At 44.9% G+C, this 23,789-nt stretch overlaps 1 protein-coding gene across 9 annotated transcripts in view; it reads left to right on the forward strand.

Moving 5' to 3' along the window:
• The window catches only part of LOC129834473 (myotubularin-related protein 13-like), a 157,261-nt gene that overhangs the window by 68,837 nt on the left and 64,635 nt on the right, over positions 1 to 23,789 (forward strand). For 4 of the 9 annotated variants that reach the window (XM_055899481.1, XM_055899484.1, XM_055899485.1 and 1 more), the window contains exons 6-16: positions 911 to 1,016; positions 9,521 to 9,653; positions 10,115 to 10,223; positions 12,216 to 12,329; positions 14,366 to 14,443; positions 14,752 to 14,865; positions 15,792 to 15,920; positions 16,081 to 16,179; positions 16,335 to 16,548; positions 16,697 to 16,821; positions 17,689 to 17,838. In XM_055899481.1, coding sequence (XP_055755456.1) covers positions 911 to 1,016; positions 9,521 to 9,653; positions 10,115 to 10,223; positions 12,216 to 12,329; positions 14,366 to 14,443; positions 14,752 to 14,865; positions 15,792 to 15,920; positions 16,081 to 16,179; positions 16,335 to 16,548; positions 16,697 to 16,821; positions 17,689 to 17,838 — 1,371 coding nt within the window. Of the gene's footprint in view, positions 1 to 910; positions 1,017 to 9,520; positions 9,654 to 10,114; positions 10,224 to 12,215; positions 12,330 to 14,063; positions 14,109 to 14,365; positions 14,444 to 14,751; positions 14,866 to 15,791; positions 15,921 to 16,080; positions 16,180 to 16,334; positions 16,549 to 16,696; positions 16,822 to 17,688; positions 17,839 to 23,789 lie in introns of those variants that run through there. The other 5 variants (XM_055899483.1, XM_055899486.1, XM_055899490.1 and 2 more) reach the window with 2 other exon arrangements.

Consider the following 23,789-nt stretch of genomic DNA (forward strand, 5'->3'; position numbering starts at 1 on the left):
GGACCTTAGCGTAATTTTTGTGTTTTTGATGTAATTTACCAACACATGCCAGTGTTCCTCCTCAAACTATCGCCACTCCCCGCAGAGCCAAGGGCTTTAGGCTGTAGTGACACAACATGAGTTGGAAACCTCAGGAGGGGAACAAACTCATCCTTCAACAGACTGTCAAACATGAAGGAATGTCATGATTCAGGGAACAGAGAGTTGTTCTCAAGCTGGTTCAAACTCAGTTGAAAATAACAGAAAGGCTATGTTCCCAATTAATACCTTCATTGACCATGTTTCAATCCACTAGGATCTTCGTCAGGTCAAAAGTCAAACTTTGTTGAACCACTGTCTGTACCCCTATCATGTTCAACATTGGTTTAGCTGAATTAGACGTACTGATTGTGTTCACGCGAACACACTGTTTCCACTGTACGCTTTCTTCTCTACCCTCAGCCACACTGGATATAGCGATGGACGCTGCTGTCCCTATTGGATTGCAGAGGCGTTGTGCCGTGCCAGTGAAATTTAGGTTAACATGCATTGAGGTTTCTCCCATTGCAGCCGGACTGATTCAAAAGGCTAATTCAGTCATGCAGCTGCAATGTCCATCGGGTTCAACAACACGTGTTTTATTCATTTTTCTGGGAGATCGTCAAAAAAACACTCACACAGTGGATCCCTTAACTGCCATTGTACTGTCATTTCTCCCTTGCCTATATGACCTTTGGCCTTGTGCTGAGGTACAGTCTTGTTCAGTTTCCTAATGGTATATACAGTACCATGAAAACATGTTTTGATGTCTGTTAAAATAAAAAATGTCTGTCTCTGAAACTGTTGTACAGTCTTATCTAGTTCTATGATAGATCCATCCAATGGTTTTTCATATAACCTATGACTTTTCACTTTGGTGATTTTCCCACAGAAACTGTTTTCCCTGGGAGCTGGTGACCGACAGCTAATCCAAACCCCTCTGAATGACAACCTGCCTGTTACATGCAAGAGTGTGGCCCTGCTCTTCCAGCAACTTGGTATGTCACTGGGCTTCTGCTTCCTCATTACTACACTACAGTACAACCAGTCACACCCAGATTCCATGAACTCGACTCCACTTTATGGCACCAGCATGTTTCTTCCGTTATTTACAGTCTGGTCTGCATCGGGTCTACTTAGTTGCAGTACAGTAGCTCTATGCTGCTCTGCCTGTTGGTCACGTACAGTCACAGTATACACAGCTCACATTGTAATTTAGATTATGTTTCCTGGTAACATGCTTACGCGGGTCGGCTCAAATAACCTGACAGCTGAATACGAAGTGTAGTGCCAGATTTTAGGAACATCCCTCTTAATCATATTGTTTGCATCGTTTTCTTTGTTTATTTTAGTAAGTAGCTTAGTTGTATGACAGGTTATCCGGTATTGATCCTTGATGGTATTAAACTTTTTTAGGTTCAACTCCAACATTAAGAGGTTTAGAGTTACTATGCGGATGATCACATGGTTATGAATAAAGCATCTGTCCAAATCACAATTTGAAACTCTCAAATTGAATAGCCACTAAGCAGTTGGGTTAATGCTGTACAAATGAACATATACAGTGCCTTCAGAAAGTATTCACACCCCTTGCCTTTTTCCACATTTTGTTGTGGAGGTCCCTCAGTCGAGCAGTACATTTCAAACACAGATTCAACCACAAAGACCAGGGAGGTTTTCCAATGCCTTGCAAAGAAGGGCACCTACTGGTAGATGGGTAAAAATAAAAACATTGAATACATTGAATATCCCTTTGAGCATGGTGATTTTATTAATTACACTTTGGATGGGGTGTCAGTCAATGCACCCAGTAACTACAAAGATACAGGCGTCCTTCCTCAGTTGCCGGAGAGGAAGGAAACCGTTACGGGATTTCACCATGAGGCCAACGGTGACTTTAAAACAGTTAGAGTTTAATGGCTGTGATAGGAGGAAACTGAGGATTGATCAACAACATTGTAGTTACTCCACAATACCAACCTAATTGACAAAGTGAAAAGAAGGAAGCCTGTACAGAGTAAATATATACCAAAACATATGCACCCTGTTTCCAATAAGGCACAACAGTAATACTGCAAAAAAATGTGGCAAAGCAATTACATTTTGTCCTGAATGCAAAGTGTTATGTTTGAGGCAAATCCAATGCAACACATTACTGAGTAACACTTTCCATATTTTCAAACATGGTGGTGGCTGCATCATGTTATGGGTATGCTTGCAAAAGGACTGGGGAGATTTTCACAGTAATTTTTTTTCCGTAATGGAGCTAAAGCATAGGCAAAATCCTAGAGGAAAACCTGGTTCAGTGTGCTTTCCACCAGACTTTGAGAGATGAATTAACCTTTCAGCAGGACAATAACCTAAAACACAAGGCCAACTATCCACTGGATTTGCTTACCAAGAAGACCGTGAGTTAGTTTTGACTTAAAGCTGCTTGAAGTTGATGGCAAGATGGGAAAATGGTTGTCTAGCAATGATCAACAACCAATTTGACAGAGCTTGAAGAATTTTGAAAATAATAGACTCATAGTTAAATCCTGTTTAATCCCACTTTGTATCATCAAAATGTGGAAAAATTCAAGGGGTGTAAATACTTTCTCAAGGCACTGTATGTATACTCCTTTACTAGGATTTGCTTTGTCTGTTTTGCATTCTTGTACACATGATGTAGCTTTGCTGTGGTTTGGTGGCTTCACGTGGTTATGACCTTATATTGTCCCAAATTCCTGCTCACTGCATTCGTGCATACACTGGACTCAAGTATGTGGTTTTAATACACACAAATCACTGCAGCAGTCAAGTCTACATTCCAGGGGCTGATGTTGGGGGCGAGTTAGTAAATAAGTGAAATCCAATCCAATTTTTCTGACGTTTTTTATTTGTAATGGAAAATAAGCCCTCATTTAGTGTGATTAGAAGAATGTGTTACAAAACTAAATGGATTATGTTTCTTGTAAGCATTAGGCCCTGAACCCCTTGAGGAATTCAATAATAGTTTGCATGCTCCTTTGTGTTTAATTTGACAGCGAGCAGTGGACGTGCACATGGGGGGGTACTTTACCGATACACAAATTATCAGGGTCATGTTCAAGTCATGTGTTTGTAGCCAATCTGGATACACACAGAGATGGCCTGTACCTTGACATTATCCTCAGCCATGGTTTGTGTCAGTCCTCACCTTCTTTGTTTTTGTTACCAAATAACTGCACATGTTATCCAGGAACAGTCCACAAAGCTAATAAAACGGACCCAATTCATACATCTCTCTCTAAATTTGAGTTTTGAATTTACCCAGAGTTTTTACCCGGAGTTTGATAGAGGATAGACTCCTCCGGTCTAGACAGCTGTTTTTGGAGTCACAGGAGGACATGGGGCTTGTTATTGTGCAGCTCAGTCCAACCATCAGGAGGAATGTCTCTGTGTGTTTGTGATGTGTACAGTAGTGTGTCCATTCCCCTCTATGCTGGATCTGAACATGGCCCCTGTCCCTGACCGATGAAGATGATGGGCAGACAGAGAGGCCTGGGCACCTGACGCCACTGCTGTTTGCTTACTTGTATAGGACTGCATGTAACTCTTAAGAGATGCTCTCTGTCATGTTCTTGGGCTACAGGTGACGTGACCGATGTCCTGTAAGAACTGATCAGTACTGCATGATATCATATGAAGGATAGGCATTCCAGATCATGCGTCTCATGTAAGCGAAGCACCTTGCATCTCCCATCCATCACTGTTGTTATACAATGCAGGCTGAGAGTATGTTCTGAGTGCAGAATCAGTGTTTCCCCTATAATAATATAGCAGGGGCAGGCCGCTGCTGTTAATTTGTTGCTGCCACGTTTTTTGATTTTATCTCTGCCGAGACGCAATTTTAAGATCAGTGTGATTAGTTACAACGTTTATTTGTACCAAGTAGCGTTGGATGCATTTAGAGTCTTGAGATTTGTCAATGAAGTAAATGCAGATGGACAACCCCATGATTCAGCCTATTCATTTAAAGGGGCAGTGCAGTTAAAAATGTAATTATCCTTTTTTAAATATATATATTTCCACACTGAGGTCGAAATAACACTCTGAAATTGTGAAAATTATGATAATGGCCTTTTGTGTACGAGTTGTTTGGGGTGTTAATATTCCTGGAATTTCAGCGTCTTCAGGTGGAACTTTTGGTCCACATGATTACATCACAATGTGATCTGATTATAAGAGACCAATGACTGTTCGTCGAGGTAATGGGCTGGGCTCGAGAGTCTAGGCCATCCTATCAGCCCAATCAGGGCTGTGTATGTAAATACAGTATCGTCAAATTTGTTTCCTACGTCCACACGATCAGACCAAGGGCCAAAGGAGCCTCAGGGATAAAACGTAGAAATATATTTTGGGGTTATTAAGTAAAAACAGTGATTTATTAGACTTTGATGGTGGTTGATTGATTGATTTTTTTTATTTTTACAAAGACTGCATGAGGGCTTTAAAGCCGCTATGCTGCGTCAGTTGAGCTGAAGGTTATTTCAGATGGTGTCAACATTTACGTGTTTTATTTTCCTAATTTTTGGGGGGTAGAATGTCCTTTCAAAATGTCACCAGAAGTGACCTTCTCACATTCATTCTACCTTTGCTGCCGGGAAAAAATTATAGGGGAAAAACTGCGCGTGTTTGAGTATCGTGACGATGCAACGGCTGCACAGCCCAAGGTCGGATCATATGTCAAAACATATTCTCTCATTATTTATAATCTCTCATACTGCCATGAATCTATTCCATGAATCAGCAACAGATTTGCTCTCCATGTTGGCTGGTCTGTGTCTTCTTTCTCCTCTGCTTGGAGGGTCTATTTAAAGTCATGTGTTTAGTGTAACATGCTAAATCCATGTGATTCATCATGACCGTCAGTCAAATCTGTAAGAACAAATGATTAAACACAGATTTGAGTTATAACATGAAATACAGTACAACTTACAGTAGGCTACATTGCACACACACCCCCACCCCTGTGTGATGGACTTTGTCTCTCTCCCAGCCTGTCAGGTACTAAGTTATTCAGTCCACCTTATGACCAAACAAAACCTGGGGAAAAGGCCCAGACCTAGTGGGTGGTGTGGTGCATATACGTGTAGCATGTCTACGCATCACTGTGTCCAGAGGTCATCCCAGAGGAATGTCCGTCCAACATGTCACACTGCTCAGGAAGTGTGGCCCCCAAGGGGATAGAATGGACAGGCCCTGGACAGGCTGCTGGGCTGTTTGTTGTTGCTGCCTTTGTCTTGGCCCGGTCTGTCTCTTGTTATTTAGGGTCGGAAATGTGTTGCTGTTTCCCATAGATATGTAAACACCTCAAGGACACTAAACAAGCCAGGCTGCTTACCTCAGGAGGCCATTGTGAAACCTAATTGGCTGCCAAGTGCAAAAATGCCAGATTAGTCACCTCAGACCTATACACTTCCACACAGGAAGTCACGTTGAGGTGACATATAATGTAACCAGCCTATGTCGCTTTGAGAGATCCAGGTATACAGTCAACAACGGAACAGACAATTTTTCATGTTCCGATTCCTGTTTATCAGGGTCTATCTGAGCTGGAGGCAGACACAGAATCAGTGACCTCAGTTTGTTGCGGTCTGCAGATATGTCTGCCAGTGTGCCTATGTCTTTATCTCTGTATTGTGTGATGGATGGGTCTACCACTACGTTGATAGGAAACAATAACAGGAACTGTAATCTTGAGAATTTGACTGGAATGTCATATTGGTATTTGACATATTATTTATATCGTCTCATAGCGTGTCATTTCCTCTGGCTATTTTTGAGATTGTATTTTTCTTATCATTAATGATATACACTGTGTGTGCAAAACATTAGGAACACCCTTTTGCCCCTCAGAACAGCCTCCATTTGTCAGGGAATTGACTCCACAAGGTGTTGAAAGTGTTCCACAGGGATGCTGGCCCATGTTGACTCCAATGCTTCCCACAGTTGTCAAGTTGGCTGGATATTCTTTGGGTGATGAACCATTCTTGATACACACAGGAAACTGTTGAGCTTAAACAACCCAGCAGCATTGCAGTTCTAACACACTCAAACCAGTGCACCTGGCACCTACTACCATACCCCGCTCAAAGGCACTTAAATATTTTGTCTTGCTCATTCACCCTCTGAATGGCACACATACACAATCTCTGTGTCTCAAGGTTTAAACATCCTTCTTTATACTGTCTACTTCCCTTCATCTACACAGATTGAAGTGGGTTTAACAAGTGACATCAATAAGGGACCATAGCTTCACCTGGATTCACCTGATCAGTCTGTCATGGAAGGAGCAGGTTTTCCTAATGTTTTGTACACTCAGTGTATAATAAACTCAGCAGAAAAAGAAACTGCCTCTCACTGTCAACTGCGTTTATTTTCAGCAAACTTAACATGTGTAAATATTGGTATGAACATAACAAGATTCAACAACTGAGACATAAACTGAACAAGTTCCACAGACATGTGACCAACAGAAATTGAATAATGTGTCCCTGAACAAAGGGGGAGGGGGGGTCAAAATCAAAAGTAACAGTCAGTATCCGCTGTGGCCACCAGCTGCATTAAGTACTGCAGTGCATCTCCTCATGGACTGCACCAGATTTGCCAGTTCTTGCTGTGAGATGTTACCCCACTCTTCCACCAAGGCACCTGCAAGTTCCCGGACATTTCTGGGGGGAATGGCCCTAGCCCTCACCCTCCGATCCAACCGGTCCCAGACGTGCTCAGTGGGATTGAGATCCGGGCTCTTCGCTGGCCATGGCAGAACACTGACTTCCTGTCTTGCAGGAAATCACGCACAGAACGAGCAGTATGGCTGGTGGCATTGTCATGCTGGAGGGTCATGTCAGGATGAGCCTGCAGGAAGGGTACCACATGAGGGGGGAGGATGTCTTCCCTGTAACGCGCAGCGTTGAGATTGCCTGCAATGACAACAAGCTCAGTCTGATGATGCTGTGACACAGCATCCACCTCCAAATCGATCCCGCTCCATAGTACAGGCCTCGGTGTAACGCTCATTCCTTCAACGATAAACGCGAATCCGACCATCACCCCTGGTGATACAAAACCTCGCCAGTGAAGAGCACTTTTTGCCAGTCCTGTCTGGTCCAGCGACGTTGGGTTTGTGCCCATAGGTGACGTTGTTGCCGGTGATGTCTGGTAAGGACCTGCCTTACAACAGGCCGACAAGCCCTCAGTCCAGCCTCTCTCAGCCTATTGCGGACAGTCTGAGCACTGATGGAGGGATTGTGCGTTCCGGGTGTAACTCGGGCAGTTGTTGTCATCTTGTACCTGTCCCGCAGGTGTAATGTTTGGATGTACCGATCCTGTGCAGGTGTTGTTACACGTGGTCTGCCACTGCGAGGACGATCAGCTGTCCTTCCTGTCTCCCTGTAGCGCTGTCTTAGGCGTCTCACTGTACAGACATTGCAATTTATTGCCCTGGCCACATCTGCAGTCCTCATGCCTCCTTGCAGCCTGCCTTAGTTCAGTTCAGTTTAGTTCACGCAGATGAGCAGGGACCCTGGGCATCTTTCTTTTGGTGTTTTTTAGACAGGACACTAAACAGACCTTTCTACTAAGTTTTCATTACTGTGACCTTAATTGCCTACCGTCTGTAAGCTGTTAGTGTCTTAACGACCGGTCCACAGGTGCATGTTCATTAATTGCTTATGGTTCATTGAACAAGCATGGGAAACAGTTTCTAAACCCTTTAAAAATTAAAAATTAAGATCTGTGAAGTTATTTGGATTTTTATGAATTATCTTTGAAAGACAGGGTCCTGAAAAAGGGATGTTTCTTTTTTTGCTGAGTTTATACACTACTGTTTGGTAGCTGAAATTACATTGTTTATCCACCTGTTTTCACTGTGGGCAAAGAATAACATTGTTTTCTCAGCCGTTTGTTCGTTATAAGTCAGAATGTAATAGTGTCTAATAGAGGTCGACCGATTATGATTTTTCGATACTGATTATTCGGTCTATTTTATTTTTTTATTATTTTTTTAATGTATTTGTAATAATGACAATTACAACAATACTGAATGAACACGTATTTTATCTTATCTTATGAACACATCAATAAAATCAATTTAGCCTCAAGTAAATAATGAAACATGTTCAATTTGGTTTAAATAATGCAAAAACAAAGTGTTGGAGAAGAAAGTAAAAGTGCAATATGTGCTATGTAAGAAAGCTAACGTTTCAGTTCCTTGCTCAGAACATGAGAACATATGAAAGCTGGTGGTTCCTTTTAACATGAGTCTTCAATATTCCCAGGTAAGAAGTTTTAGGTTGTAGTTATAATAGGAATTATAGGACTATTTCCCTCAATACCATTTGTATTTCATTAACCTTTGACTATTATATGTTCTTATAGGCACTTTAGTATTGCCAGTGTAACAGTATAGCTTCCGTCCCTCTCCTCGCTCCTCCCTGGGTTCGAACCAGCAACACAACGACAACAGCCACCATCGAAGCAGCGTTACCCATGCAGGGCAAGGGGAACAACTACTAGAAGGCTCAGAGCGAGTGACGTTTGAAACGCTATTAGCGCGCGCTAACTAGCTAGCCATTTCACTTCGGTTACACCAGCCTCATCTCGGGAGTTGATAGGCTTGAAGTCATAAAAAGCGCAATGCTTGATGCACAACGAAGAGCTGCTGGCAAAACGCACGAAAGTGCTGTTTGAATGAATGTTTACGCGCCTGCTTATGCCTACCACTGCTCAGTCAGATACTTAGATACTTGTATGCTTGTATGTTCAGTCAGATTATATGCAACACAAGACACGCTAGATACTATCTAGTAATATCATCAACCATGTGTAGTTAACGAGTGGTTATGATTGATTGTGTTTTATAAGATAAGTTTAATGCTAGCTAGCAACTTACCTTGGCTTACTGCATTCGCGTAACAAGCAGTCTCCTTGTGGAGTGCAACGAGAGAGAGGCAGGTCGTTATTGCGTTGGACTAGTTAGGTGAAAATCTGTCGTTCTGCCCCACCGTTCCTAGGCCGTCCTTGAAAATAAGAATGTGTTCTTTAACTGACTTGCCTAGTTAAATAAAGGTATAAAAAAAAATATTTAAAAAAATTCAATCGGCAAATCGGCGCCCAAAAATACCGATTTTCGATTATGAAAACTTGAAATCGGCCCTAATTAATCGGTCAACCTCTAGTGTCTAATATACTGTCAGTAAAGGTTGGGAGAGGTTTTCAAAATATTGTGATACGTGTACAGTACTTTGGTTTTCATACAATATCTCTCTGCAAAACAGGTCTTTCCTTCAATAATTTCAACAAACTAGTCACACATGATTGAAAACACCACATTCTATCACCCCAAAGAAATATATTTTTCTCTGAGTATTGTTTGCTCAGTTTAGAAATAAAATCTACCCCCAACAGTATGTTTTTTTATCATTTGTCCAAACGAATACCTCATTAATTACACATTCTCTCTACTTTCTTCTGCCAGGGATCCAGAATGTTCTGAGTCTTTTCTGTGCGGTTCTGACCGAACACAAGGTTTTGTTCCATTCTACGAGCTACCAGAGACTAGGGGAGGCGTCGCGTGCCCTGGAGGCACTCATGTTCCCCCTCAAATACAGGTACGTGATTGGCCCGTCGGTCTCCACATTCCCCCATCAGTCCCCATTACACCTCGGCTATTGACATGACTTGCCTTGCACCAAGTGTGACTTGAATGATAATCTTTCTAATTATCGTTATTTGTTTGTTTCTCAATAAAAGTGTTACTTAGGCTGGGCTTTGATTATGAGTCAATTGAAAGTTCAAACGTATTAAGATGTTCATGTTGATTGCGTTGCCATCTGACTTTCTGACATTTTGTGACAAAACAGAATAACTTTCCAAAGTGGTCTTGGTTATCTGTTCTCATATGTCTTTAAGATGAATACACTTCCTGTTGCTCTGGATAAGAGTGTCTGCTAAATGACTGTAAATGTACTTGAAATAGTATTCTCTGGTTTACTGAGTACCACACATTGATGTAGAATTTGACCTGGCAAATGGTGTGTTTCCTCACTGTCGTCTCCTGTTTGAAACTCAGTTACCCATACATCCCCATCCTGCCGTCACGGCTGCTAGAGGTGCTGAGCTCACCCACCCCCTTCATCATCGGGGTCCACTCCATGTTCCAGAGCGAGATCCAAGAACTGGTGAGTGATCTTTAGCACCTTCTCCAGACATGAACCACCTCTGACCCACCTCTGACCCTGATTCAATACAGTGTAGCCAGTTGCCCAATGTAGCCAGCTGCCTATGAATCATCGAGCCTTATTATTTATATACAGTGGGGCAAAAAAGTATTTAGTCAGCCACCAATTGTGCAAGTTCTCCCACTTAAAAAGATGAGGCCTGTAATTTTCATCATAGGTACACTTCAACTATGACAGACAAATGAGGGAAGAAAATCCAGAAAATCACATTGTAGGATTTTTAATGAATTTATTTGCAAATTATGGTGGAAAATAAGTATTTGGTCAATAACAAAAGTTTCTCAATACTTTTTTATATACCCTTTGTTGGCAATGACAGAGGTCAAACGTTTTCTGTAAGTCTTCACAAGTTTTTCACACACTGTTGCTGGTATTTTGGCCCATTCCTCCATGCAGATCTCCTCTAGAGCAGTGATGTTTTGGGGCTGTTGCTGGGCAACACGGACTTTCAACTCCCTCCAAAGATTTTCTATGGGGTTGAGATCTGGAGACTGGCTAGGCCACTCCAGGACCTTGAAATGCTTCTTACGAAGCCACTCCTTCGTTGCCCAGGCGGTGTGTTTGGGATCAAGACCCAGCCACGTTTCATCTTCAATGCCCTTGCTGATGGAAGGAGGTTTTCACTCAAAATCTCACGATACATGGCCCCATTCATTCTTTCCTTTACACGGATCAGTCGTCCTGGTCCCTTTGCAGAAAAACAGCCCCAAAGCATGATGTTTCCACCCCCATGCTTCACAGTAGGTATGGTGTTCTTTGGATGCAACTCAGCATTCTTTGTCCTCCAAACACGACGAGTTGAGTTTTTACCAAAAAGTTATATTTTGGTTTCATCTGACCATATGACATTCTCCCAATCTTCTTCTGGATCATCCAAATGCTCTCTAGCAAACTTCAGACGGGCCTGGACATGTACTGGCTTAGGCAGGGGGACACGTCTGGCACTGCAGGATTTGAGTCCCTGGTGGCGTAGTGTGTTACTGATGGTAGGCTTTGTTACTTTGGTCCCAGCTCTCTGCAGGTCATTCACTAGGTCCCCCCGTGTGGTTCTGGGATTTTTGCTCACCGTTCTTGTGATCATTTTGACCCCACGGGGTGAGATCTTGCGTGGAGCCCCAGATCGAGGGAGATTATCAGTGGTCTTGTATGTCTTCCATTTCCTAATAATTGCTCCCACAGTTGATTTCTTCAAACCAAGCTGCTTACCTATTGCAGATTCAGTCTTCCCAGCCTGGTGCAGGTCTACCATTTTGTTTCTGGTGTCCTTTGACAGCTCTTTGGTCTTGGCCATAGTGGAGTTTGGAGTGTGACTGTTTGAGGTTGAGGACAGGTGTCTTTTATACTGATAACAAGTTCAAACACGTGCCATTAATACAGGTAACGAGTGGAGGACAGAGGAGCCTCTTAAAGAAGAAGTTACAGGTCTGTGAGAGCCAGAAATCTTGCTTATTTGTAGGTGACAAAATTCTTATTTTCCACCATCATTTGCAAATAAATTCATAAAAAATCCTACAATGTGATTTTCTGGATGTTTTTCCCCTCATTTTGTCTGTCATAGTTGAAGTGTACTTATGATGAAAATTACAGGCCTCTCTCATCTTTTTAAGTGGGAGAACTTGCACAATTGGTGGCTGACTAAATACTTTATTGCCCCACTGTATATATATGTATGAGTCATTGTACATTTTAAGGAAATGTTATGTTGAGCTGACATTCCTTATACTGTGAAGTGCCGATTGATGCGGCCTCCTGAGTCCCTTAGATTCAGGGAGTTGTGACTCCTCCACTGTGTTGGCCAAGAGCCTGTTTTGGCAGGTTTCGGCCTTAGTTTGTCTTATACGCTCTGCCATAGTAATGTAGAATGTGCAGCTAAAATAGAAATCTAACTAATTCGAGAGGATTGTTTAGTAATGTGTATTGTCTGTCTTACAGTTGGACGTTATCATAGCTGATCTGGATGGAGGAACCATAAAGATTCCAGAGTGCATCCACCTGTCCCAGCTACCTGAACCACTGTTACACACTACACAGACTGCCCTGTCTCTGGTACATACCTGTTACACACTACACAGACTGCCCTGTCTCTGGTACATACCTGTTACACACTACACAGACTGCCCTGTCTCTGGTACATACCTGTTACACACTACAGAGACTGCCCTGTTTCTGGTAAATACCTGTTACACACTACAGAGACCGCCCTGTTTCTGGTACGTATGTACCTGTTACACACTACAGAGACTGCCCTGTCTCTGGTAAATACCTGTTACACACTACAGAGACTGCCCTGTCTCTGGTAAATACCTGTTACACACTACACAGACTGCCCTGTTTCTGGTACGTATGTACCTGTTACACACTACAGAGACCGCCCTGTTTCTGGTAAATACCTGTTACACACTGCCATGTCTCTGGTACGTACCTGTTACACACTGCCCTGTCTCTGGTACGTACCTGTTACACACTACACAGACTGCCCTGTCTCTGGTATGTACCTGTTACACACTGCCATATCTCTGGTATGTACCTGTTACACACTACACAGACTGCCCTGTCTTTGGTACGTACCTGTTACACACTGCCCTGTCTCTGGTACGTACCTGTTACACACTGCCACGTCTCTGGTATGTACCTGTTACACACTGCCATGTCTCTGGTACGTACCTGTTACACACTGCCATGTTTCTGGTATGTACCTGTTACACACTGCCCTGTCTCTGGTATGTACCTGTTACACACTGCCCTGTCTCTGGTACGTACCTGTTACACACTGCCCTGTCTCTGGTATGTACCTGTTACACACTGCCCTGTCTCTGGTACGTACCTGTTACACACTGCCCTGTCTCTGGTACGTACCTGTTACACACTGCCCTGTCTCTGGTACGTACCTGTTACACACTGCCCTGTCTCTGGTACGTACCTGTTACACACTGCCCTGTCTCTGGTACGTACCTGTTACACACTGCCCTGTCTCTGGTATGTACCTGTTACACACTGCCATGTCTCTGGTATGTACCTGTTACACACTGCCCTGTCTCTGGTATGTACCTGTTACACACTGCCCTGTCTCTGGTACGTACCTGTTACACACTACACAGACTGCCATGTCTCTGGTATGTACCTGTTACACACTGCCCTGTCTCTGGTATGTACCTGTTACACACTGCCCTGTCTCTGGTACGTACCTGTTACACACTACACAGACTGCCCTGTCTCTGGTACGTACCTGTTACACACTGCCCTGTCTCTGGTACGTACCTGTTACACACTACACAGACTGCCCTGTCTCTGGTACGTACCTGTTACACACTGCCCTGTCTCTGGTACGTACCTGTTACACACTACACACACTGCCCTGTCTCTGGTATGTACCTGTTAGACACTGCCCTGTCTCTGGTATGTACCTGTTAGACACTGCCCTGTCTCTGGTACGTACCTGTTACACACTGCCCTGTCTCTGGTATGTACCTGTTACACACTACACAGACTGCCCTGTCTCTGGTACGTACCTGTTACACACTGCCCTGTCTCTGGTATGTACCTGTTACACACTACACAGACTGCCCTGTCTCTGGTACGTACCTGTTACACACTACACAGACTGCCCTGTCTCTGGTACGTACCTGTTACACACTGCCCTGTCTCTGGTACGTACCTGTTACACACTACACAGACTGCCATGTCTCTGGTATGTACCTGTTACACACTGCCATGTCTCTGGTACGTACCTGTTACACACTGCCCTGTCTCTGGTATGTACCTGTTACACACTACACAGACTGCCATGTCTCTGGTATGTACCTGTTACACACTGCCCTGTCTCTGGTATGTACCTGTTACACACCACAGCCTCTGTCTGTAAAGGCTGAATGCTCACCCTTGTAAATCACAGATCCCCATTAGATATTTCACATTAGATCATAATGAGAATGTGGTTTGTTGCAAACAGCTGTAGAATGTCCTTATTTAACTTGTCTAGTTCTTGTAATGGGTATTTGTTTATGTAATCTGAACAATAAAAGTGTACTTGGGAACGAACAAAATAATAAGTCAAGACTAAGAGGCATTTTTATTATTTTCAGGTTTTGCATCCTGATCTGGAGATAGCTGACAATGCCTTCCCACCCCCTCGCACAGCCCCCTCCAACCTCAAACTGTTGGTAAGGCCCATCATTCCAGTGAACACAGTGTCTTCACCCTTTACCCCTGGCCATGTCTCATTGTAATAGATGGAGCCTTTTCCCAGAACATCATGTGTTTGTGATATGAGGAGGACACCACTGCTCTGAGATATCTCCTATAGCACGCTCGTCTCTTGTCCGACCTATGAATAGCACAAAAATGTGAACTTTAGTGGGGGTTTCCATTTCTTCAGATGGTTGAATAATCCCGTTAAGATGTGATCTGAATTAACAAGGGGGTATTCATGGCATGTTTGTGAGGTGACTCTCCCCTCTGGTGTTTTCAGGATAAGGAGGTGCGAGCCGTGTTCCTCAGGCTGTTTGCACAACTCTTCCAGGGCTACAGGTCCTGCCTGCAACTTATCCGCATCCATTCCGAACCCGTTATCCACTTTCACAAGGTGAGATCAACGCACTTCTGTTCAACTCAATCTGGGTGGGTCAAAAATCCTATTGCCAACTGAAGGCATGTGCTCCATCACACCCTCACTGTGTCTCCTGATTATGACGCACGTTCGTCACCCATGCTGTTGTAATCCCAGGAAAATACCACATTTCACTGATCACTGCAATGAAGGTGGTTACCTTTCTTATTCAATTTGTTTGTCCCCAGTAACATTTGATAGGCTGACGTTTATCCCATGTTCTCTCAACCTGTAAAAGAATGTTTGGAGAGAATCCAAGTACAAGAGGATTCTCTCCTAACCTGTCTTATCCTGTCTGATAAAGCTGTTTGGAGGTGTTTTGTTTCAGCATGTGTGTGTTCTTTTGATGCGCTTTAGTGACTGACCGTATGACTCTTCACCATGCTATCTGCTTGTTTGTGTTATGTGCTGTCAGCCTTGGCCAATGGCCTCGCGATGAGACATATGAAATGTATCAAATTAAAATGTAAAAAAATCGGCGGGTTTGTATTTGTTTGTGTCTGCGGCGTCTCCGTGGTAACCTCTCAGCACGTCCCCCTCAAAGTACCCCACATGGCTCGGATTATGGGCCAGGAATTCATCACAAATCTACAGAAACTCTGCGCTTTTTTTATCGGAGAGGCGATGACTGGGGTGTCCAGAAAAACTGCCCCCAATTTTCTATCTCTTTCACCCACTAGCACGAATCACAGGCTTACTTCAGCAGATAAAGCTTGCTTTTCTTTGCATATAGTCATCTTCAGTCATTCGTTTCACTTTTGTGACTGGGTTCATTGTGATGAGAAAATTATAATAATAAAGAAAAGAGAAGCTCCTCAGAAAAGTTAAGTAAAGCTGTTAGTCCTAAACGTACATCTTTATGTACCTACCATTATTTAACCTTTGACCCTGTCCCCCTACAGACTGCCTTCCTGGGCCAGAGAGGCCTGATCGAGAATGACTTCCTGACCAAGGTTCTGGATGGCATGGCCTTCGCTGGCTTCGTGTCCGAGAGGGGTCCGCCTTACAGAGCCTGTGATCTCTTTGATGAGGTACTGTCGGGCATGGCTACTGTAACCAGACTGCATGTTTTGCAGCTCTAGTCTGATTTGGCAACAGTTTTTCTAATTTCACTGTTGTGTGTGAAGCTGGGCTTGTCGAGAGATTGTATCGTTTGGGAACAGTTTGACTGACTTGTTGTTGGTTCTGTAGCTGGTGGCCTTTGACATGGAGCGCTTTAAAGAGGGGGCGGCCAGCCCTGCCAAGCTGCAGAAGCACATGAGGGAACTCTCTGACCAACTGTACAAAAACGTGAGTTAACATCACTCAGCCTCTGGGCCTGTATGCTAGTGTTCACATTAGGCACTTTCTGTACTCTTTAGTGTTCTAGCATGTCCTATGGCCGTCACAGATGTTGATAGGGTTGTGCTTGTCTGTATGTTTTATTATTGAATGGTCCATTACAGGAGAATCCCAACCCCCACATGGCGTTCCAGAAAGTGCCTCGGCCCACAGAGGGCTCCCACCTGCGGGTGCATGTGATACCCTTCCCCCTGTTGGACGATGAGAAGGTGGAGCGGCTGCTGGCGGAGGGCCTGGCCAAGCATCCCAGCGCCTCTGCCATCACTACCACCATCCACTCAGAGAGGAAGTGTGTGGTGCCCGCCGGCCCTCCCGTGGGTACGTGAGACACAAAATCAGCTCTACTCTGTCTGCTCCTGTGTGAGACAAATGGCTTGGCAGGAGTCTGTTTATAATGTGTTAATAGCTGTAAGCACTTAGTTGTTAGCTAGTATTTCTACCACTCTTGTATTCCTAACCTGCTCAGCCCTCATCTGTGCAGTGTCCATCATGGGGAAGATGGGCTCAGTATTCAACAGCGCTCGCAGGCTGGAGGTGGTGAGGAGCTGCATCTCCTTCATCTTCGACAACAAGACCCAGGAGACGGAGAAGGTGACGCACGGCATCTTCCCTAATCCCTGTCTCTCAGCACAGTGTAATCAGCCACGTCTGTAATGGCCCAGACATCTGGACAGACATCCATCCCTCCGATTACAGCAGGCAGGCAACCGTGTGTGTCTGTCTGGAGTTAGAGCTCTCAACTCTATCAGGCTAATTATACCTCCCGGCTGGGAGACAGGACCACACTGGAGACAGATAATCAAACACTTAGACTAGCCTCATAATCTCCTCGTTATCAGCAGATATAACCCCATTGTTTTAACACCGAGGTTAATGGCATAGCTGTTTTGCTTTCTGTTTTTCCCGTAAAGCATTTACACGTAAATGATGCTCTTTGATTTCCCCGCACTGTGGCACCCCCTATAGCCCATAGGAACATTGATGGGGGTGTCCCATGTGCACTGCATGAAATGGGAAGGGAGCCAGTTTCTTTATGCCTGCACCGCTGGCTGTAATAACCAGGTTATATATGGCAGACATGCATCCAGCTATAACCGCCCCTCCACCCCAAGCCTATAAACCCTTCACCTCAATATACATTATACAGCCAATGTGAAAACCATTACCCAGATGCATGACCATCACATTTTCTCATTGTTTGACATTAGTATGAAATGTGTCGTATTAATATTTCCCAGAGGAAATATGCTATTGTACCTGTTCCTGAGCTCCTGCAGAGCTACCAGCTTAGGTTTCTTGGCTGTAGCCTGGTTGGTTCTAGAATTCTGGGACATAACGTTCTGGGAAGTTGAGAAATCAATTCAGAAGATGATTATCCCCACTGTTTTTGTTCATGTATGTTGTGGTTTGACATGGTATATGTGTTAAATAATAGGCTCTGCTGTGCTGTGTTCCCAGACCCTGCCGGCTGCGCTGCGTGCTCTGAAAGGCAAGGCGGCTCGCCAGTGTCTGACTGAGGAGCTCAGTCTGCACGTCCAGCAGAACCGGGCCATACTGGACCACCAACAGTTTGACTACGTCATCCGCATGATGAACTGTGCCCTCCAGGTGGGTCAAAGCTCGGCCAGTCTGTCCCAGTCTGTGATGTGACTCTTTCAGAACAAATCACCTGGCTCTGTTATTAAAGTTCAGTGTACGGTATGTCCCTCCACGAGGTAGTTAACAACCCTCCTAAAGGTCTCTCTGAATGTCAACATACTCCTTCTACAAAGGATGGAACACTGTTTTCTAATAACTAATGTACAGGAAGTATCCAGATGTCAGTGGCAGCCTTTTTCCTTGGGTGTTCCCTAGCGTTCTCACAGAGGCAATAACAGGTAAACCACAAAATATTTGAGGAGCAGGAAGCAGGAATTTGTTTCCAGGCTCTACCCTTAAAACAATCCCACTCTGGGTGCGATGATGTGTTTTCATGGGCTTTAACTGGTTCTAATTTAGCGCGTCTGAAGTTGTCTGTAATGGAAACAGTACGAGACAGCGAGAGAATGTGCCGGATGACCAAGCGCTAAGCAGACAGCTCTGGCAAGGTCATGTGATGTAGAGCTCTGCCTGTTCCACCACTCAGATAGCTTCCTAGGGTACACAGGTCTCTGGCAACAACACGTGCTGCTACTGCACCACAGTACGAGACAGCGAGAGCATGTGCCGGCTGACCAAGTGCTAAGCAGACAGCTCTGGCAAGGTAATGTGATGTAGAGCTCTGCCTGTTCCACCACTCATATAGATTCCTAGGGTACACAGGTCTCTGGCAACAACACGTGCTGCTACTGCACCACAGTACGAGACAGCGAGAGCATGTGCCGGCTGACCAAGTGCTAAGCAGACAGCTCTGGCAAGGTAATGTGATGTAGAACTCTGCCTGTTCCACCACTCATATAGCTTCCTAGGGTACACAGGCCTCTGGCAACAACACGTGCTGCTACTGCACCATACATGCTCTTACTGCCCTTCTTCCTTACCTTAGTCATGCTTGGCTGCAGGTGGAAGAATGGCCAAATCATGTATTTTCCTAGTCATTTATGCTCAAGTTAGTCTTCATTTACAGTAGTTTGACAGATTGTCAAGAGTGAGTGCGCGCTGCGCCCCACATATCTAGTAAAAGGTTGGTGTTTGATGTACTTGGGTGCTATTGGGTTTTTGTGCTATCACTTCTGTTATTAGACAAAGCGATTAGTGGTTAATTCTGCTCTCCCTGTGCTGCACACGCCCCATAAAGTTTCACTCTGCCATCAATCAGGTGGGAGAGGAGGGCTCGGAGAGGAGGGCTCGGAGAGGAGGGCTCGGAGAGGATGGCCGGAGCTCAGAGCTGAGGCCTCAGTGGTAGTTCCTCATGTTTTACAGCCTCACATGGCCGTTGCCACGGGGATTTAATGATTCGGAGCAGTGTTCACAGAGAGTGACTTTTATGGAGTGGCTCTGGATTCCACGCATTCTTCTGGCCAAATGATCGAGGACGGCGAGCCAATTAATCCCACCATCTGCCTTTAGCCTGGGTGTGTAGAGGTCACTGGACGTGTCACTGGACGTGTCACTGGCCTCCCCACTTGTAAAATAGGTCAAGAGCCAGCCAGCCAACCAGTGGCTGTGTAATTTATACATGACAGAGGTGTGTGTATATGCTCTCCCTTCCTGTGCTCCTGTCAGCAACACGGGTTCTAGGAGATGTGCCATACCACCTGGTTTCAGTTGCCCCCTGCATGCATAGTTAACCGCATGTCTTCAGTATCTGAGTCCAGGTCCCACTCTGTCCAAGCCAAGGTAGTGATGGGATGAAGCTGCTGGTCCAACAGTAGTCTCCCTGTGGTACAGAGCTGTTGAAAGACACCACAATGACACCCGGACACTCTGTATAATAACTGCAGATTAGTCGTCTTTGTTGCAAGATCTGTCTGGCGAATACCGGACTGTTCTGGAATGTACAGAACAATGTAGAAATACTTGTTTATTAGGTTGCTTAATGTGGCTGTGTTATCTGATAGCTGGACTGCGAGCGTGTCTGACATGTATTGTGTTTCTCCCCGAAATGGGATCCTGATGTGGAGGTTTTTATTTTTTCAAGGAACAGATTAATAGTATTTCTGCAGATAAAGGATTTTTTCCCCCTCAAACTAGAGGTGAGCATTTTCAGTGACATTGCATTGGGAATACTGAATCCCTAGACAGATGCTATGAAGCCAAGCATGTGAGATGCATTCAATGCCAACCTTCAGAGTTGATTAGTCAGGATAACAACCACGTGTGAGTGTGTGCACCCTGGACCAGAGGGGTTTTATTTAGAGCCAAGCGCTGCGGAGTGACTTTGTGTGGACTTATACAGACTGTCTCTCTAGTACCGTGTTTGGTCCGGGGGGCACTTGGCAGGGTTTCCCATAACAGCATGGAACATGTCAGGAGAGGGAGAGGGTGCCGGACTGGAGAGAGGGGAGCAGAGGGGTTCTCTTTGGCTGTGGCACGAAGACTCGGATCAGCATCAGTCCGGGGCGCCTGTCTCTCCTCAACAACCACTATTCAAACCCAAACATCAGATGGAGACTTGCAGATAGTCCACCATTAGAGATGGACATCTCCACACCAAAACATCCCCAGTGCATCTGAGATGAACTGACTGTCAGCATAGTACTGCACTACTGGTGACCTACTGTTGTGACTTCACCCTTTAAGGTAGATGGATAGAGGCCAGTGTGTATATTATCTCCAAACCTTCAGGGTTCTCATTTCACCAGACATTCCCGTCTTATTTTGATTTAATCTCTGCTTTGCCTCTCAAAACCAAATAAGCAACAATTTTACTCATGGAGCTGGTATTTAAAATAGAGCGAGGGTTTACTTGCCAAATGGTGAGATAAAATATAGCGAGCATTTCTCTATAATTTCATTTAGCTTTACGGTGTAATACTGTATTGTTATTTCTCCCCTATATTTTCACTAAGGCAACAACAGGCCAGAGGTCCATCCATTTTGCAGTTATTTGGTCCTGATTCTGTGTCCTGGTCCATGGATTTGTCTCAGATGGGCTGTAAAAGGAACAGAAATAGCAGATTGCCTCGGCAGTAATTACTCTCATATTTCACTTGCACCCCTCTCCTCTCAACGCCCTTCCCTGTCAAAAAGCCCTTGGAGATATCACAGATTGCACCGATGCCAGTGATTATTGTGTGTGTGTGTGTGTGTGTGTGTGTGTGTGTGTGTGTGTGTGTGTGTGTGTGTGTGTGTGTGTGTGTGTGAGATCCCTCAACACCCCACAAAGCTAGGGGTGTTGACCTCTACAGTGTGCTATGCACCACAGTCTGTACAGTGACAGAATGATGCCTCATTAGAACGGGACAGGAGGCATGTGTTTTTCTATCTAAAAACATCTCACATTCCTGATGATATCATCATCCTGAGGCCAATCAAGAGTTTATGGGCCACATGTAACATGTCAGTTTGGGGCTAACCGTAGGGGTGCGTACTGGGAAAGGGGATACTTAGTCAGTTGCACAACTGAATGCATTCAACCGAAATGTGTCTTCCGCATTTAACCTAACCCCTGAATCAGAGAGATGCGGGGGGCTGCCTTAATCGACGTCCACGTCATCTGCACCCAGGGAGCAGTTGTTGTTGGGGATTAACTGCCTTGTTCAAGGACAGAATGGCCCGATTTGAACCAGCAACCTTTCGGTTACTGGCCCAACACTCTTAGACTGGGCTACCTGCCGCCCCCTGTGTTGTTCTGGCTGTTAGAAGGCTAGCGTCAGCGGTTCAAACTGTTTTGAAGGGGCACTCGTCCACAGGGAGCTGTGTTTGTTCTGCGGAGTTTTTCTGTACTACAGTATGAGTCAAAGCAGTGTGCATACAGTACAGTAGTTTCTGCTTACTGACAGACAACCAGGTGAGAGAGGGTATAGTCCTTTCTAATGGAAGTAGGTGTCGGATCTCATCACTCAGCGTAGTACTGAACTCAGTAAAAAAAAGAAACGTCCTTTCGCTGTCAGCTGCGTTTATTTTCAGCAAACTTAACGTGTAAATATTTGTATGAATATAGCAAGATTCAACAACTGAGACATAAACTGAACAAGTTCCTCAGACATGTGACTAACAGAAATTGAATAATGTGTCCCTGAACAAAGGGGCGGGTCAAAATCAGAAGTAACAGTCAGTATCTGGTGTGGCCACCAGCTGCATTAAGTGCTGCAGTGCATCTCCTCATGGACTGCACCAGATTTGCCAGTTCTTGCTGTGAGATCTTACCCTACTCTTCCACCAAGGCGCCTGCAAGTTTCCGGACTTTTCTGGGGGGGAATGGCCCTAGCCCTCACCCTCCGATCCAACAGGTCCCAGGCGTGATCAATGGGATTGAGATCCGGGCTCTTCGCTGGCCATGGCAGAACACTGACTTCCTGTCTTGCAGGAAATCACGCACAGAACGAGCAGTATGGCTGGTGGCATTGTCATGCTGGAGGGTCATGTCAGGATGAGCCTGCAGGAAGGTTACCACATGAGGGAGGAAGATGTCTTCCCTGTAACGCACAGCGTTGAGATTGCCTGCAATGACAACCAGTCCGCCCCAGACCATGACGGATCCTCCACTTTCAAATCGATCCCGCTCCATAGTACAGGCCTCGGTGTAACTCTCATTCCTTCGACAATAAACGCGAATCCGACCATCACCCCAGGTGAGACAAAACCGCGACTCGTCAGTGAAGTGCACTTTTTGCCAGTCCTGTCTCGTCCAGCGACGTTGAGTTTTTGCCCATAGGCGATGTTGTTGCCGGTGATGTCTGGTGAGGACCTGCCTTCCAACAGGCCGACAAGCCTCCAGTCCAGCCTCTCTTAGCCTATTGTGTACAGTCTGTGCACTGATGGAGGGATTGTGCGTTCCTGGTGTAACTCTGGCAGTTGTTGTTGCCATCCTGTACCTGTCCCGCAGATCCTGTGCAGGTGTTGTTACACGTGGTCTGCCACTGCGAGGATGATCAGATGTCCGTCCTGTCTCCCTGTAGCGCTGTCTTATGCGTCTCACAGTACGGACATTGCAATTTATTACCCTGGCCACATCTGCAGTCCTCATGCCTCCTTTCAGCATGCCTAAGGCATGTTCACGCAGATGAGCAGGGACCCTGAGCATCTTTCTTTTGATGTTTTTCAGAGTCAGTAGATAGGCCCTTTAGTGTCCTAAGATTTCATAACTGTGATCTTAATTGCCTACCGTCTGTAAGCTGTTAGTGTCTTAACGACCGTTGCACAGGTGCATGTTCATTAATTGTTTATGGTTCATTGAACAAGCATGGGAAACAGTGTTTAAACCGTTTACAATGAAGATCTGTGAAGTTATTTGTATTTTTACAAATTACCTTTGAAAGAGGGTCCTGAAAAAGGGACATTTCTTTTTTTGCTGAGTTTATAAATCAGGCTATGCTGTAACTCAGTGTCTGTGTACATTCACTGAGCCCCAGCTTGGCCGTCCTCAACTCCACACTTTCCTGAAGCAGTGCACTCGAAGCAGAACATAAGTCACCTAAAGTACTTGTAAGGCCATGGAGGACCAAGTGAGCCTTCAAAAGACTGGACATTATTGCAATTTGTGTTTTCTTACAAATCAGATTATTATTTTTATTTTTTCTGAGGAAATGTTATTCTCTGGTGCAGAACATCCCCATGTTTCTCCCTACTGGAGAGACAGTGAACCTGTGTCTGCTGTGACGAGACTGTGACTGTTAGTGACTCATTTTCCCGCTCTCATTAAATGCTTCAAGGTTTGTTTTCATACCGTACCCTGTTTTTTTCATTTATTGCAAGTATTTGACATATTCAAAGTAAATATTTACCATACTGTCCTTCTGAGTCAATTGTTATTTTAATGAGATACGATCCTCCGTCAGTGCGTTGGAGGCCTGCAGGTCTGTCTGTCTCTGTGTGATGTGAGTGATTTGATTGGCCGATTGAGCCATCACCAGTGGTATCAGATGAGGCCATGCAGTGTTACTACATCCTGACCATGTAGACAAACACATTTTACA

This window comes from Salvelinus fontinalis, chromosome 35 (assembly GCF_029448725.1).
Source record: "Salvelinus fontinalis isolate EN_2023a chromosome 35, ASM2944872v1, whole genome shotgun sequence".
NCBI classification, from domain to species: domain Eukaryota; kingdom Metazoa; phylum Chordata; class Actinopteri; order Salmoniformes; family Salmonidae; genus Salvelinus; species Salvelinus fontinalis.